Raw genomic sequence first — 17,712 nt, 5'->3', positions numbered from 1 at the left:
GGAGATGGCTCGGGTAATGGCTCTTGCGTTGTATGAGTCATTATGACAGTTGGGTAGGTTTCTTTGAATTACGATGTTTAACTAGAGCCTTATTTAGGGCCAGGAAGTTTTCCCTGACTGTGGTTACCCCCAGTCAACAAGGGCCAAACCAGCATGCGTTTGCAGAGAGTAGAATGGTCTGTGGTGGCTGCTTTGAAACGACATGCTATATCTGTTTCCCTATCAGATAGTAGATCTGTGACTGGTGCTACGTGCTGGAGTCCATGATGATTGTTCTCAACACTACGTACAGTAAGAAGAGTCCTGTTACACACACACACACGGGTGACACTGGCTCTTAACAAGCAAAGCTCTCACTTTTCAGCCTTGTCCGATGTCCCTTTAACTACGACGACCCCTGAACCCACTACTACAAACCACCACAACTCCGGTACCAGACACATAAACTACACGTAAACCTACAAAGGCTCCTGATGCAGACACCAAACCTCCAACTACAACAACGGCTCACACCACCACAAAGAAACCAACCCTGGCTCCTGTCACTACCGCCAAGGCAACACCGAGTCCACCTATGGCGGCTCCAGAGCTGGTGAGTGGGTTGGAACCTCCTCGAGGTGGGTCTCATCAGGGCTGGTCTGGAGTCCATTGGTCTGGATGCTTCCACTGCTCACCTGGCCAACCAGCTCTGCTCCTCTCACCAGGAGCATGTAAGGACACAGTGTGGCACCAGGGGGAATGCAAGGTGGGCAGCCGCGGAAACCCTGAAGCTGAGAAAATGCATATTATATTCAGTCATGTAGGGTCTATGGTAACATTGTGCTAACCCTTCCTGGTCACCTGTGCTACCTATATACACACACATGTGACCAATGACCCATGACCCCAACACATGTCCTCTAGCGTACAAAACAAGTCAAAATAACCTTGACAGACCGCATACACAACTCATAAACAGGCCAAAATGTCTCCTACACAGATAGTGATTGGATCATATTGATCAGTTCACGAAATCCACATGTTAGCACAAGGTGTTAACAAGGATTCTTACTTCCCCTGCTCTTTCCCCTTCAGACTTGTTCAAGGAGGAAGATCCACTCCGTGTCCCGCTCTGTCCCGATCAAGACCCTTACTATCTGACCAATCACCTGTAAGTATGAACCATAGAAATAGTAATGCTAGTTAATTAATTCTAGTAATTCCATTTCTATGGTACGAACCTCAGTAGCTTGTGAAATTCTGCCAGTCAGAAGAGAGCTGAACCTGATACTGTTGATGATGTCATAGTGGGATGAGACCAGTGGTTTTTATCAGGGCTGGGACCAACAGGCGTTTCACAACGTCTCACCTGATTCACCTATTCAAGGGCTTGATGATTATTTGACAAGTTCAATCAGGTGAGCGAACCTGTGGAATGGTTCAAATACATGGAAACAGCTGTGGGTGACGTTTTGGAGCGGTTTTCCTCTCAAGGAGAGGTTTGAAAACCCACTGGACTAGATGCACGGGTGACGTTTTTATTTTCTTTGACCTACAGGGGGCCAGGATCTGGAGAGAGCTGTACGTCATCACCTACCTGTTTCCTGTCTTCTTATCCATATGTCCCTCGAGCATGTCTAGTGCAACCCCCCTCACTCTTTTTATTTAGAACAAAAAAAAGGTCTTCTAATTTGGAACATGAGGAATCCTAGAATAAGCCTCACTACCCTACACTGTCCTAGGAAATCGGGTCATCTTTCTTTCCCCAACTTTAAGCTAATTTTTTTGGCTTTTCAGATGAGAACATTTGAGATCTGGCTAAACCCTACCTTTGATGTGCCTTGGCGAATAGTAAACAAAATAAAAGGCTTTGTGCTCCCCAATTAGAATGCAAGATCTTCCATTTTGGGTCACATTGGGTCTATATTAAGCTCCTTGATTGTTTTGGCAGCAAATCAATAACATCTACTCCTCAATCTTCATGAAATCTCTGTCTCGTTCCATGCCCTTCACCTTTCCCCAATGATCTGGTATACATGTGCTGTCAGATATCTGTAATTCACAAAGGTCATGGTTCATTTCAAGATATTAAAATAATCATATTCCCCTCACTGGTTTTTCGTGGTTCTCCATCTTCAACTGCACAGTATTTTATGGTTCAAGATGTACCTTGGATGACAGACAGGCCCTTGGTCTTGTTTCTGCAATGTACAACAGGTATTCCTCCTCATCATATCACATGCCTGTCCAAGAGTTGGGGAAAATATATTCTTAAACACTGTACTGGAGTGGGATAATATTAATTATTCAAAGAACCAGCTCATCCATTATAATTTTCATAATATTTGTCATAATCATGAACATAAATCCTATGATTAATTTTAAATATATCATAATCCTAAAACCCAGATTTAATCTGAGTGACAGTGATTTATAAAACTTTTGTTCGTGTTCTGAAGTAGGTAACTTAATGCACATATTTTGGAACTGCACAAATGTAAAACCATTCTCAAATAATATAATGAAATGTTATTTGTCACATGCGCCCGAATTACAACAGGTGTAGGTAGACCTTACAGTGAATTGAGGATGTCGATTACGGCAACAAGTCTGCTTTTTAACAGAGGGCCATGTCCCTGTCCTAAACATCAACAATATCCCATCAAGAGAAATACGGATGTGTCCGAGAATGATATATCAAGCACAAAGCTACCAGTAAACAGAAACTATTGTCTTTTTATCAAATGATACTGACGCAACAAGTTGTTTTTAGAGTGTAAAAGAATGCAGTTGAACAAATTAATAGACTGTTGCACTTATGACGCGCCGAACACGCCGACAGGGCTTTTGCGCAAAATGGTAAGCAGCAGCATCTGGATATATATGCAACAAAAGTTCAACATTCACGTTCTGCTACCATTTCTGTCAAGCCGTCTACGCATACGGTTTGACGTATACGTTCGATAAATCGAACGTATGCACCACACAGAAGGCACTGCAACTGTCTCTGCAAAAAGCAAGGCAAACGCAGCGTTTCATTGGACATGAATGTAATTCTGGTGTACCAAAATGCACAAAACTCTCGATGTGATCGAAGCGTGAATGGCCTACTCTGATCAAGGATTTACTCTTAATCAAACCATTTACATCTCAGTAGCCAGATAGTACATGAATTGTGGGATCTTACACCTTTATACCACTAGATGGCAGCATATATGTACTTTTCATTGGCAGTATCAGTAATTCTGAGGCCGGAAAGAAATTACTTATATTGAAATACATGGCCATGTCCAATAATAAGCTCCCAATCACACTGGATTATCCAAAACCAATTCCCATACTACCCACGCACAAACAAAGCATTTTTACAAGACCAGACACCACCACTACACCTCACAACACCTCATGCTAGACTGTTCGTTTCTCAGCACATATCAAAGCTGCAGGCTAAAGTTAAATCTAGACTTGGTTTCCTCTATCGTAAATCGCTCCTCTTTCACCCCAGCTGCCAAACTAACCCTGATTCAGATGACCATCCTACCCATGCTAGAGTATGGAGATGTAAATTATAGATCGGCAGGTCAGGGTGCTCTCGAGCGGCTAGATGTTCTTTACCATTCGGCCATCAGATTTGCCACCAATGCTCCTTATAGGACACATCACTGCACTCTATACTCCTCTGTAAACCGGTCATCTCTGTATACCCGTCACATGACCACTGGTTGATGCTTATTTATAAAAACCCTCTTAGGCCTCACTCTCCCCTATCTGAGATATATACTGCAGCCCTCATCCTCCACATACAACACCCGTTCTGCCAGTCACATTCTGTTAAAGGTCCCCAAAGCACCCACATCCCTGGGTCACTACTCTTTTCAGTTCGCTGCAGCTAGCGACTGGAACGAGCTGCAACAAACACTCAAACTGGACAATTTTATCTCAACCTCTTCATTCAAAGACTCGATCATGGACACTCTTACTGACAGTTGTGGCTGCTTTGTGTGATGTATTGTTGTCTCTACCTTGTCCTTTGTGCTGTTGTCTGTGCCCAATAATGTTTGTACCATGTTTTGTGCTGCTACCATGTTGTTGTCATGTTGCTACCATGTTGTTGTCATGTTGCTACCATGCTGTTGTCATGTTGCTACCATGTTGTTGTCATGTTGCTACCATGCTGTTGTCATGTTGCTACCATGCTGCCTTGCTTTGTTGTTGTCTTAGGTCTCTATTTATGTAGTGTTGCTATCTCTCTTGTGGTGATGTGTGCTTTGTAATATATGTTTTTTTAAATCATCACAGCCCCTGTCCCCACAGGTCTTTTGTCTTTTGGTAGGCCTTCATTGTAAATGAGAATTTGTTCTTAACTGACTTGCCTCGTTAAATACAGATATATAAATCACTAACTCCAGCACCAGATACCACCACTGCTAGGCCTATGTGTGAGCCACTCTAAGATTATTAATTTTTTTAAGTCAGCAAAATGTGTATCACAAAGCATTAATTTCCATAGATCATAATCAATGCAACACACAATCATTATGCAATTTATTGTATTGTTGTTTGAGTCATGTTTTATAATTTGGTTTAACACACAGGCTAATTGAGAGCTGCTTTTATCTGAGTCTGCTTGATTCTTTCAACACCTTGTACCGTCACCCTGCGATCCAGTCAGCGTATTGGCAGTGGGCTCACTTGATTGCAGATCTGAGATATGTGTGCGTGCCGCAACAAGAGGTCATTTGGAACGCGGATGGTGGAGAAACACGCACAGCGCACGCTTGTTGGAACCCGCACCCATAGCCTATATTCGCTCTTTCCTATCCGTGACAGAGGCTGCAAAAATGTCGATCAAGAAAAGTAAAACCGTCGTTTTTGAAAGACGTGCAGGGGATTTAACTGCGTTGTATTGTATGAATGATTGGGTGATTGCAGTGGTGTTGGCTATTATTGCCATGATGTCTGTATGGGCTGCACTCATCATATACAGATATATACAGACAGAGAGAGGTAAAAGAAGAAAGGTTGATGACGACACTATTTTGGAAACTGAAAAGGATGAAAATGAGACGACAAACGAAGAAAAAATACTGTCCTGTGTCGAGTCAACAGGTAAATCAACATTTTATTAGTGTTCAATTCTTCACTGATCGGTCCTAGGATTGTAATCAAGTCGAATGTAACCCATATGCAGCATATCTACGCTTGTTATGTTTTGTGCTATATGAGAGATCCGCCATGATAATGAATCGGAAGCCTACTACAGTCATGTCTACAAACACGTGTGCGCAGGTCTCCTTGAAGCTGTCAGCTGTGAGCGCGCAGGAGGTTGAAAATATAAATGGTTATATCAATGAAGCCCTTTGCTTAAGTGAACAACAAATATCAGTTGTCTGTAACAAAATTCCCTAGTTTAATTGTCTGTATAATGCTTTAGATATTACAGTAGCTATTAGATTTGTTTGCTGGGTTGGGTAGGTTACTGTCAGAAATTGTAATCAGTAAAGTAACTTTTGGTTTACACATACTCTAACGTAATTTCATTACTATTCAGTTACTTTTGCATTACTTTCCCCTTAAGGAGGCAGACAAAAATAATCATAGTGGTCTCTGTATGGGGTCAATTTCACGCCATATGAAATTGAATTCAAAATAAAATAAATCGTGAACATAAAGTTGAGAATGTAAACATAGTTTCGAGGACGGGTGAAATAATGGATGTTGAAATCAAAACCAAACAATTGTAGCTAAATGTATAGAATTATAAACAAAAATAAGACATCAAAAGCAAAACCCCAAAAACGTGTAATCAAATCATTTTTAAAGCGAGAGCAAAACTCTATGACAAATTATTAAAATATTTGAAAACGAATGCAAACATCGTTTCCCGTTAAACTTTCCCAGCAAGGAATCCTAAATACATTTTTCCTACGCTCTTGCCTGCATGTACTACCTATTGGTTACGCTACTCGTGTCTTTGCTTTCACTGTCAGTCCTTTCGAGTGCGAGGTTTGGCATTATATTTCCGTGAAGGGCGGGGTTTAGAGGGAAGCGTAGACGATGAGTCTCCATTGGTCCGCTAGTTTTGGAGTGACAGTTCCGTGATCAGCAGAGTTATAGGCTACACTACAGCAAGGACCTGCATGCTGTTCATGATCAGGAAACCTCAGTTGATCTTGTCATTTCAGATAATGTGACGGTAGCCTCACAATATTGGCCACCATTAATTGTATATTTGAGGGATTTATAAAATAAAAGTGATCTATACCTGACAAGTATGTGTGGTTTAAGTTCATTTCCCATCCTTTGTGGGCTCTGCCTGTCAAGCAGCAGAAGGGTACATTTTCCGATGTTCAGTTAGCTGGTAATGTTAACTTTGCTAGCTACTGATATAAACTTTGTACAGTTAGCTGGTAATGTTAACTTTGCTAGCTACTGATATAAACTTTGTACAGTTAGCTGGTAATGTTAACTTTGCTAGCTACTGATAAACTTTGTACAGTTAGCTGGTAATGTTAACTTTGCTAGCTACTGATAAACTTTGTACAGTTAGCTGGTAATGTTTACTTTGCTAGCTACTGGTAGAAACTTTACAGTTAGCTGGTAATGTTAACTTTGCTAGCTACTGGTAGAAACTTTGTGCAGTTAGCTGGTAATGTTTACTTTGCTAGCTACTGATAGACACTGTACTGTTAGCTGGTAATGTTTACTTTGCGAGCTACTGGTAGAAACTTTGTACAGTTGGCTCAACGTATAGTGGTAGGTAGACCTAATGTACTTTTTATGTAGAACCCATTGAGGGGATCCCAACAACCAATGAAGGTGTAGACGTAGCGAATTTAGCTAACATCCCCCTTTTCAACATTTGTTTTTAAGAGTGTTTACGATTGCTGCTGACAGACATGATAGGCGACATTGATTGATGGATCACATCAAATTGGCTAGCTAGTTAACAACAGATCACATCAAATTGGCTAGCTCGTTAACAACAGATCACATCAAATTGGCTAGCTAGTTAACAACAGATCACATCAAATTGGCTAGCTCGTTAACAACAGATCACAACAGATCACATCAAATTGGCTAGCTCGTTAACAACAGATCACATCAAATTGGCTAGCTCGTTAACAACAGATCACAACAGATCACATCAAATTGGCTAGCTAGTTAACAACAGATCACATCAAATTGGCTAGCTCGTTAACAACAGATCACAACAGATCACATCAAATTGGCTAGCTAGTTAACAACAGATCACATCAAATTGGCTAGCTCGTTAACAACAGATCACAACAGATCACATCAAATTGGCTAGCTAGTTAACAACAGATCACATCAAATTGGCTAGCTCGTTAACAACAGATCACAACAGATCACATCAAATTGGCTAGCTAGTTAACAACAGATCACATCTAATTGGCTAGCTCGTTAACAACAGATCACAACAGTTCACATCAAATTGGCTAGCTCGTTAACAACAGATCACATCAAATTGGCTAGCTAGTTAACAACAGATCACATCAAATTGGCTAGCTATTTAACAACAGATCACATCAAATTGGCTAGCTAGTTAACAACAGATCACATCAAATTGGCTAGCTCGTTAACAACAGATCACATCAAATTGGCTAGCTCGTTAACAACAGATCACATCAAATTGGCTAGCTCGTTAACAACAGATCACATCAAATTGGCTAGCTAGTTAACAACAGATCACATCAAATTAGCTAGCTAGTTAACAACAGATCACATCAAATTGGCTAGCTAGTTAACAACAGATCACATCAAATTGGCTAGCTATTTAACAACAGATCACATCAAATTGGCTAGCTAGTTAACAACAGATCACATCAAATTGGCTAGCTAGTTAACAACAGATCACATCTAATTGGCTAGCTCGTTAACAACAGATCACATCAAATTGGCTAGCTCGTTAACAACAGATCACATCAAATTGGCTAGCTAGTTAACAACAGATCACATCAAATTGGCTAGCTAGTTAACAACAGATCACATCAAATTGGCTAGCTAGTTAACAACAGATCACATCAAATTGGCTAGCTAGTTAACAACAGATCACATCAAATTGGCTAGCTCGTTAACAACATATCACATCAAATTGGCTAGCTCGTTAACAACATATCACATCAAATTGGCTAGCTCGTTAACAACAGATCACATCAAATTGGCTAGCTCGTTAACAACAGATCACATCAAATTGGCTAGCTCGTTAACAACAGATCACATCAAATTGGCTAGCTAGTTAATAATATAATAATAATAATATATGCCATTTAGCAGACGCTTTTATCCAAAGCGACTTACAGTCATGTGTGCATACATTCTACGTATGGGTGGTCCCGGGAATCGAACCCACTACCCTGGCGTTACAAGCGCCATGCTCTACCAACTGAGCTACAGAAGGACCACAACAACAGATCACATCAAATTGGCTAGCTAGTTAACAACAGATCACATCAAATTGGCTAGCTAGTTAACAACAGATCACATCAAATTGGCTAGCTAGTTAACAACAGATCACATCAAATTGGCTAGCTAGTTAACAACAGATCACATCAAATTGGCTAGCTAGTTAACAACAGATCACATCAAATTGGCTAGCTCGTTAACAACAGATCACATCAAATTGGCTAGCTCGTTAACAACAGATCACATCAAATTGGCTAGCTCGTTAACAACAGATCACATCAAATTGGCTAGCTCGTTAACAACAGATCACATCAAATTGGCTAGCTAGTTAACAACAGATCACAACAGATCACATCAAATTGGCTAGCTAGTTAACAACAGATCACATCAAATTGGCTAGCTCGTTAACAACAGATCACATCAAATTGGCTAGCTCGTTAACAACAGATCACATCAAATTGGCTAGCTAGTTAACAACAGATCACATCAAATTGGCTAGCTCGTTAACAACAGATCACATCAAATTGGCTAGCTCGTTAACAACAGATCACATCAAATTGGCTAGCTCGTTAACAACAGATCACATCAAATTGGCTAGCTAGTTAACAACAGATCACATCAAATTGGCTAGCTCGTTAACAACAGATCACATCAAATTGGCTAGCTCGTTAACAACAGATCACAACAGATCACATCAAATTGGCTAGCTAGTTGACAACAGATCACAACAGATCACATCAAATTGGCTAGCTCGTTAACAACAGATCACATCAAATTGGCTAGCTCGTTAACAACAGATCACATCAAATTGGCTAGCTCGTTAACAACAGATCACATCAAATTGGCTAGCTCGTTAACAACAGATCACATCAAATTGGCTAGCTCGTTAACAACAGATCACATCAAATTGGCTAGCTCGTTAACAACAGATCACATCAAATTGGCTAGCTAGTTAACAACAGATCACATCAAATTGGCTAGCTAGTTAACAACAGATCACATCAAATTGGCTAGCTAGTTAACAACAGATCACATCAAATTGGCTAGCTCGTTAACAACAGATCACATCAAATTGGCTAGCTCGTTAACAACAGATCACATCAAATTGGCTAGCTAGTTAACAACAGATCACATCAAATTGGCTAGCTCGTTAACAACAGATCACATCAAATTGGCTAGCTCGTTAACAACAGATCACAACAGATCACATCAAATTGGCTAGCTAGTTGACAACAGATCACAACAGATCACATCAAATTGGCTAGCTAGCTAACAACAGATCACATCAAATTGGCTAGCTCTTTAACAACAGATCACATCAAATTGGCTAGCTCATTAACAACAGATCACATCAAATTGGCTAGCTAGTTAACAACAGATCACATCAAATTGGCTAGCTCGTTAACAACAGATCACATCAAATTGGCTAGCTCGTTAACAACAGATCACAACAGATCACATCAAATTGGCTAGCTAGTTGACAACAGATCACAACAGATCACATCAAATTGGCTAGCTAGTTGACAACAGATCACAACAGATCACATCAAATTGGATAGCTAGTTAACAACAGATCACATCAAATTGGCTAGCTCGTTAACAACAGATCACATCAAATTGGCTAGCTAACTTTGAGGGGATAAACTAGACAGCCATATCCAAATAGTGTTTGATTTGCTTTCCATCTATAGTGTTGGTGACAGTAGTCTGATTTGCTTTCCATCTATAGTGGTGGTGACAGTAGTCTGATTTGCTTTCCATCTATAGTGGTGGTGACAGTAGTCTGATTTGCTTTCCATCTATAGCGGTGGTGACAGTAGTCTGATTTGCTTTCCATCTATAGTGGTGGTGACAGTAGTCTGATTTGCTTTCCATCTATAGCGGTGGTGACAGTAGTCTGATTTGCTTTCCATCTATAGCGGTGGTGACAGTAGTCTGATTTGCTTTCCATCTATAGTGGTGGTGACAGTAGTCTGATTTGCTTTCCATCTATAGTGGTGGTGACAGTAGTCTGATTTGCTTTCCATCTATAGCGGTGGTGACAGTAGTCTGATTTGCTTTCCATCTATAGTGGTGGTGACAGTAGTCTGATTTGCTTTCCATCTATAGCGGTGGTGACAGTAGTCTGATTTGCTTTCCATCTATAGCGGTGGTGACAGTAGTCTGATTTGCTTTCCATCTATAGTGGTGGTGACAGTAGTCTGATTTGCTTTCCATCTATAGCGGTGGTGACAGTAGTCTGATTTACTTTCCATCTATAGTGTTGGTGACAGTAGTCTGATTTGCTTTCCATCTATAGCGGTGGTGACAGTAGTCTGATTTGCTTTCCATCTATAGTGGTGGTGACAGTAGTTTGATTTGCTTTCCATCTATAGTGGTGGTGACAGTAGTCTGATTTGCTTTCCATCTATAGTGGTGGTGACAGTAGTCTGACAACTTTACCAGGACGAGGACTTGTCCATGTCAAGCTCTTTCCAAAAGCGGAATCTCCGATGAAGCAAGCTAAATGACACATGTTTTTCTCCACACAGATATTATATGTGGAATAATCGGGATATATTGTATGAAAATACTTCTTTGTTTTTAGAATATTGGTTCCGAAATAATATCCTATTGGTGAGCCAACTGGTAAATGCAGAGGGTCTTCTACTCAGTTATAAGGAATTCTTATCACTTTACAAGGTCCCTGTAACACCTAAAGATTTTGCCATGGTTTTAGACGCCATTCCATTTACATTTACATTTAAGTCATTTAGCAGACGCTCTTATCCAGAGCGATTCCCTCAGGTGTTGCTCTGTTATTCAGGAACGTGTCAAGACCTGACCCTCAGAGCCTACCTTCTGTTGACCCTGTTGACTCATCAGTAGGAAAGGCCTGACCCTCAGAGCCGACCTTCTATTGACCCTGTTGACTCATCAGTAGGAAAGACCTGACCCTCAGAGCCTACCTTCTATTGACCCTGTTGACTCATCAGTAGGAAAGACCTGACCCTCAGAGCCTACCTTCTATTGACCCTGTTGACTCATCAGTAGGAAAGACCTGACCCTCAGAGCCTACCTTCTATTGACCCTGTTGACTCATCAGTAGGAAAGACCTGACCCTCAGAGCCTACCTTCTATTGACCCTGTTGACTCATCAGTAGGAAAGACCTGACCCTCAGAGCCTACCTTCTATTGACCCTGTTGACTCATCAGTAGGAAAGACCTGACCCTCAGAGCCTACCTTCTATTGACCCTGTTGACTCATCAGTAGGAAAGACCTGACCCTCAGTGCCTACCTTCTATTGACCCTGTTGACTCATCAGTAGGAAAGACCTGACCCTCAGAGCCTACCTTCTGTTGACCCTGTTGACTCATCAGTAGGAAAGACCTGACCCTCAGAGCCTACCTGCTATTGACCCTGTTGACTCATCAGTAGGAAAGACCTGACCCTCAGAGCCTACCTTCTGTTGACTCATCAGTAGGAAAGATTTAAGACCTGACCCTCAGAGCCTACCTTCTGTTGACCCTGTTGACTCATCAGTAGGAAAGACCTGACCCTCAGAGCCTACCTTCTATTGACCCTGTTGACTCATCAGTAGGAAAGACCTGACCCTCAGAGCCTACCTTCTATTGACCCTGTTGACTCATCAGTAGGAAAGACCTGACCCTCAGAGCCTACCTTCTATTGACCCTGTTGACTCATCAGTAGGAAAGACCTGACCCTCAGAGCCGACCTTCTATTGACCCTGTTGACTCATCAGTAGGAAAGATTTAAGACCTGACCCTCAGAGCCTACCTTCTATTGACCCTGTTGACTCATCAGTAGGAAAGGCCTGACCCTCAGAGCCGACCTTCTATTGACCCTGTTGACTCATCAGTAGGAAAGATTTAAGACCTGACCCTCAGAGCCTACCTTCTGTTGACTCATCAGTAGGAAAGGCCTGACCCTCAGAGCCGACCTTCTATTGACCCTGTTGACTCATCAGTAGGAAAGACCTGACCCTCAGAGCCTACCTTCTGTTGACTCATCAGTAGGAAAGACCTGACCCTCAGCCTACCTGCTATTGACCCTGTTGACTCATCTGTAGGAAAGACCTGACCCTCAGAGCCTACCTTCTATTGACCATGTTGACTCATCAGTAGGAAAGACCTGACCCTCAGAGCCTACCTGCTATTGACCCTGTTGACTTATCAGTAGGAAAGATTTAAGACCTGACCCTCAGAGCCTACCTTCTGTTGACCCTGTTGACTCATCAGTAGGAAAGACCTGACCCTCAGAGCCTACCTTCTATTGACCCTGTTGACTCATCAGTAGGAAAGACCTGACCCTCAGAGCCTACCTTCTATTGACCCTGTTGACTCATCAGTAGGAAAGACCTGACCCTCTGAGCCTACCTTCTATTGACCCTGTTGACTCATCAGTAGGAAAGACCTGACCCTCAGAGCCTACCTTCTATTGACCCTGTTGACTCATCAGTAGGAAAGACCTGACCCTCAGAGCCTACCTGCTATTGACCCTGTTGACTCATCTGTAGGAAAGACCTGACCCTCAGAGCCTACCTTCTGTTGACCCTGTTGACTCATCAGTAGGAAAGACCTGACCCTCAGAGCCTACCTTCTGTTGACCCTGTTGACTCATCAGTAGGAAAGACCTGACCCTCAGTGCCTACCTTCTGTTGACCCTGTTGACTCATCAGTAGGAAAGATTTAAGACCTGACCCTCAGAGCCTACCTTCTGTTGACTCATCAGTAGGAAAGGCCTGACCCTCAGAGCCGACCTTCTATTGACCCTGTTGACTCATCAGTAGGAAAGACCTGACCCTCAGAGCCTACCTTCTGTTGACTCATCAGTAGGAAAGATTTGTTTCTCTTTTGGTCCATTCAACAACAGAGCGAAAGAAAACTGTGGCAAGACATCAGTAGGTTTATAATTGAACGCATTTATGAAGATTTTACACTATTGCGGAGAGATGTACTGTTTGGATTCTTTACATACAATAGAAATAAGCTGAAACATTTGTATGTAATTCATTTCATTATTCTTTTGGCCAAATTTCATATACACAAATGTAAATGTACAAACAGAAAATCATTTTCGTACCCTACAAAAATAAATGTAACTTTATTTTAAGACGGTTAAATGCTCTACCAACAAAAAAAAACTGTTAGAATTGTAAGTATATGCATGTCCCTTAAGGTCCTTGTGTAATTGTAATGTGATATTGTACCCCCTAGCCCCGCCCCCAGCCCCGCCCCTAGCTCGATTGTCCATTGTTTGTAATCTATGTATGCTTGTGTTGCCTCATGTGCTTTATGTATTGATTTGTTGTTAATAAAAATAAAATACACATGTTGTTTGCTTAGCTAGCTAGCTACATCCAAAATGGATATGCTACCTTCACATATCTGAAATTACATGATCAATTGGTGTTTACTGATCACGAAAAGCATGCAGTTACTGTATAACTCTGATGATAAGAGCTAAATGTGGAATAATCTGAAATGTGAAGTTCTCACTAGGCTCTTAAAGAGGTGACGATATTAAAACTAATTAGTTTTAACATTTATTTAACCATCTCTTGAAAATGGCACATAGTTGTCAATGGTTTTAGCGGAGCTGTGGGTCTCCTTGCCCCCCAACAGCCAAATTGAAAGCTCTGCACCGTATTGTGAGGTTTTATTGATAACAACCTATTCATTCCAATTAGACTGGTTTGGAACTTTGAGGGTTTATGACATGGCCCATCCAGTCATTTAATAGGATCTCCAATGTGCTTATTTTCCAGAGGAGGGTGAAGAAGAGACACTGGAGAGCTGGGATGGAGAGGAATGGAGGAGAGAGCCAATGGAATGGATTCCAACAACCAGTGAGAATGTAGAACCCTTTGAGGAGACCCCAACAATACCCAATGAGGATGTAGAACCCTTTGAGGGGATCCCAGCCACCAATGAGGATGTAGAACCCATTGAGGGGATCTCAGCAACAACCAATGAGGATATAGAACCCATTGAGGGGATACCAACAACCAATGAAGGTGTAGAACCCATTGAGGGGATCCCAACAACCAATGAGGGTGTAGAATCCATTGGGGGGATCCCAACAACCAATGAGGGTGTAGAACCCATTGAGGGGATCCCAACAACCAATGAGGGTGTAGAACACATTGAGGGGATCCCAACAACCAATGAGGGTGTAGAACACATTGAGGGGATCCCAACAACCAATGAAGGTGTAGAACACATTGAGGGGATCCCGACAATAACCATTGATGAGATAGAACCCATTACAAGGATTCGAACAACAACCAATGAAGATTTGGAACCCATTAAACAGATCCGAGTACGGACCAATGAGGATCTACAACCCATTAGACGCATCCGATCACTAACCAATGAGGATCTACAACCCATTAGACGCATCCGAACACTAACCAATGAGGATCTAGAACCCATTAGACGCATCCGAACACTAACCAATGAGGATCTAGAACCAATTAGACGGAACCGAACAGCAACCAATGAGGATCTACAACCCATTAGACGCATCCGAACAACAACCAATGAGAGCGATGGTCCTTACACGTGGGAGTCGTATGCTGAGTGGCAGATCGTTGAGGAGTTTCACCTCGGCTCTCAACCTCAAGAGCACTGTGAAGGCACATGTCAGCACTATGACGGTTTATGTCAGGTCTGTGGAGGCTTGTGTCATTGCAGTGAATGCTTATGTCAGTTCTACGAAGGCTTGTGTCAGGACGACGCCGAGTCCCAGACTGACCCTACCGTGGGTCAAGAGGAGCAGGCTTCTACCAGTCACTATTCCCTCAGTGACATCAACTATCAATCTGGACATGAGAAGGATACAGATGTGTATAACCAGGACGAGGAGGATTTGAAGGAAGTTGAACTGAGTGATGATTGTCAATGTGAGAGCACAGAGGAGGAGTCCGAGGTAAACCATCCACGTGCCTTTGCCATCAAGCCTCAGAGAGATCTGGAAGAGCTCAATGAAAATCTCCCTGACATGATATTGACTGCCTCTGACCTTCAAGAACCTGACCGTGCGTGTTATACAGAGATACAGGAAGTACAATACACAGATGATGACATGACCAGCCATGTTGTCTTTTCCAACGAAGAGAGGCCGGAGATGACATTGACTGACACTGAACATGTGTCGGATAAAGAAAGAGAGGAAGTAGAATATCCGGATGATGATAGACACAGCCATGTTGCTTTTGCCAAAGTCCAGGAAAGTGAAAATCTACCTGAGATGAAATTGACTGAAACTGACCGGATAGAACCGGAACATGTGTATGAGGTGGAGAGAGAGGAAGTAGAATATCCAGATGAGGTAATCACTGAAGGTCCAGAACATCCCAGTGAAAACATCCCAGAGATATTGAGTGACACTGACCTCCAAGAACCTGGCAATTTATGTGAAGAAGAAAGACAGGAAGTAGAATGTACAAGTGATTATATGGACAGCCAGGTTGCCTTTGTCAGCGACACTCAGGAACCAGAACATCCCAATGAATATCTACCTGACATGATATTGACTGACACTAAGACTAAAGAACTTGACCATGAGTGTGATTCAGAGATACAGGAAGTGGAATACCCAGGTGCTGACATGACCAGCCATGTGCCGTCAGTCTCTGACAGGACAGTAGAAGACGATATGAAAGAAGCTATGGTAGAGGATCTTGACATGGAAGCTATGGTAGAGGATCTTTGGAGGAAGGACTGTCTACTTCATGACTATGTCATTGACGAGTTGAGCCAGCCAACCGATGTTAGAGACACACATGTGGCTGAGAGGAAAGGAGACCTCGTTGATGATAACAGCAAGGACACGCGTGTAGAGGAGGAGGAGAAGAAGAAAAGACAGAGTGATGATACACGGATAGAGGAGAGTTATGAGAAAGTAGAAATTAACATAATGGAAGCCACGATGGACTATAATGAATGGATGACAGTCAGCGGCACAGAGGACAACAGTGACTCCCCATGGGTGAGGATAAGCCACTCGTCCATCGAATGCTCTTCTGCTGAGGCGGAGCATCATCCCACAGAAACACATCACAATTCAGATGATCCAACGGTGGCTGACGCGACCGCATTCAAGGAGGTCAAAGAAACAGGAACCAAACCTGTATCACCAGATGGAGACCTGCGTAGGAATAAGAAGATGGCGCCTGTGCTTCCTATCAAACCCAAGACTGTACGGGTGAGGTTCCGTGTCCACTACCGTACCCAGTCTCCCTGGCAGGAGCTGGCTGTGACAGGGAACCAGCAGGAGCTGGGGAGCTGGACGGGCTTCGTTCCACTGGAGAGAGCCCAGGACGGGTTCTGGGCCAGCTGGGTCGTCCTCCCCGCGGAGAAGCAGGTGGAATGGAAGTTGGTGCTGGTGGAAGATGGAGAGATCCTACGCTGGGAGGAGGGTGGTAATAGACAGCTGGAGACAGGTTGGGGTGGTGGAGAGGTGTATCTCAACAAGTGGTGGGGCCGCCTCTGAGTGACAGGTTCCTACTGGGCGGAACAACACAGTTCTTCACAAAAAATATATATCAATGTGATGACGTTGAATCGATGTGGAAAAATAATTTGATTTGCAAAAAAACATAAAGTAATTTTGACATTTTTAATATTTTCTTACCCAATTGTTAACCGAAATCCGAGGAACAAACACAGTTTGCATGTTTGGGGATTTGAAAACTAGACGTTGAAATGACACCTGTGCCCAGTGGGGCAGCCTCTCTGTGCCCCAGTGATAGGGAGGGAATGGCACTACAATTCCCATTTCGATACTAGCATACTAATTAGAATGCATAGCCATTTTACATTTTAACATTTTACTGGCGCTAGGGGTCATATATGTATGTGTATATGTGTGTGTGTGTGTGTGTGTGTGTGTGTGTGTGTGTGTGTGTGTGTGTGTGTGTGTGTGTGTGTGTGTGTGTGTGTGTGTGTGTGTGTGTGTGTGTGTGTATATATTTATATATACAGTGGGGAGAACAAGTATTTGATACACTGCCGATTTAGCAGGTTTTCCAACTTACAAAGCATGTAGAGGTCTGTAATTTTTATCATAGGTACACTTCAACTGTGAGAGACGGAATCTAAAACAAAAATCCTGAAAATCACATTATATGATTTTTAAGTAATTAATTAGCATTTTATTGCATGACATAACTATTTGATACATCAGAAAAGCAGAGCTTAATATTTGGTACAGAAACCTTTGTTTGCAATTACAGAGATCATATATTTCCTGTAGTTCTTGACCAGGTTTGCACACACTGCAGCAGGGATTTTGGCCCACTC

At 42.3% G+C, this 17,712-nt stretch overlaps 1 protein-coding gene and 1 long non-coding RNA gene across 3 annotated transcripts; one reads left to right on the top strand and one right to left on the bottom strand.

Annotated features, from left to right (window-relative positions):
* The first annotated feature begins 4,710 nt into the window (after window positions 1-4,710).
* On the top strand, window positions 4,711-17,392 carry LOC118387244 (uncharacterized). 2 transcript variants are annotated; one of them, XM_052525021.1, is made up of 3 exons: window positions 4,711-5,088; window positions 14,175-14,579; window positions 14,619-17,392. In XM_052525021.1, the coding sequence occupies exons 1-3, from the start codon at window positions 4,821-4,823 to the stop codon at window positions 16,901-16,903; spliced, it is 2,958 nt and encodes a 985-aa protein (XP_052380981.1). In that variant the 5' UTR covers window positions 4,711-4,820; the 3' UTR covers window positions 16,904-17,392. The 2 variants fall into 2 exon arrangements, with proteins under 2 accessions (XP_052380981.1, XP_035631284.1); XM_035775391.2 differs by having other exon boundaries at window positions 14,175-17,392.
* Window positions 12,335-13,039, bottom strand: LOC127931692 (uncharacterized). The gene is made up of 3 exons (XR_008142414.1): window positions 12,821-13,039; window positions 12,619-12,765; window positions 12,335-12,402 (listed from the first exon to the last, which is right to left on the bottom strand). It is a non-coding gene; the product is annotated as an uncharacterized LOC127931692 (long non-coding RNA).
* Window positions 17,393-17,712: the final 320 nt, after the last annotated feature.

This window comes from Oncorhynchus keta, chromosome 9 (assembly GCF_023373465.1).
Source record: "Oncorhynchus keta strain PuntledgeMale-10-30-2019 chromosome 9, Oket_V2, whole genome shotgun sequence".
Lineage (NCBI taxonomy): Eukaryota > Metazoa > Chordata > Actinopteri > Salmoniformes > Salmonidae > Oncorhynchus > Oncorhynchus keta.
This window is presented reverse-complemented; position numbering and strand designations above follow the sequence as displayed.

Coding starts and splice junctions, on each gene's coding strand:
- LOC118387244 (XM_035775391.2), top strand. CDS start 4,821: ATGTCGATCAAGAAAAGTAAAACCGTCGTTTTTGAAAGACGTGCAGGG. Junction 5,089..14,174: donor GTCCTGTGTCGAGTCAACAG/GTAAATCAACAT, acceptor CTTATTTTCCAG/AGGAGGGTGAAGAAGAGACA.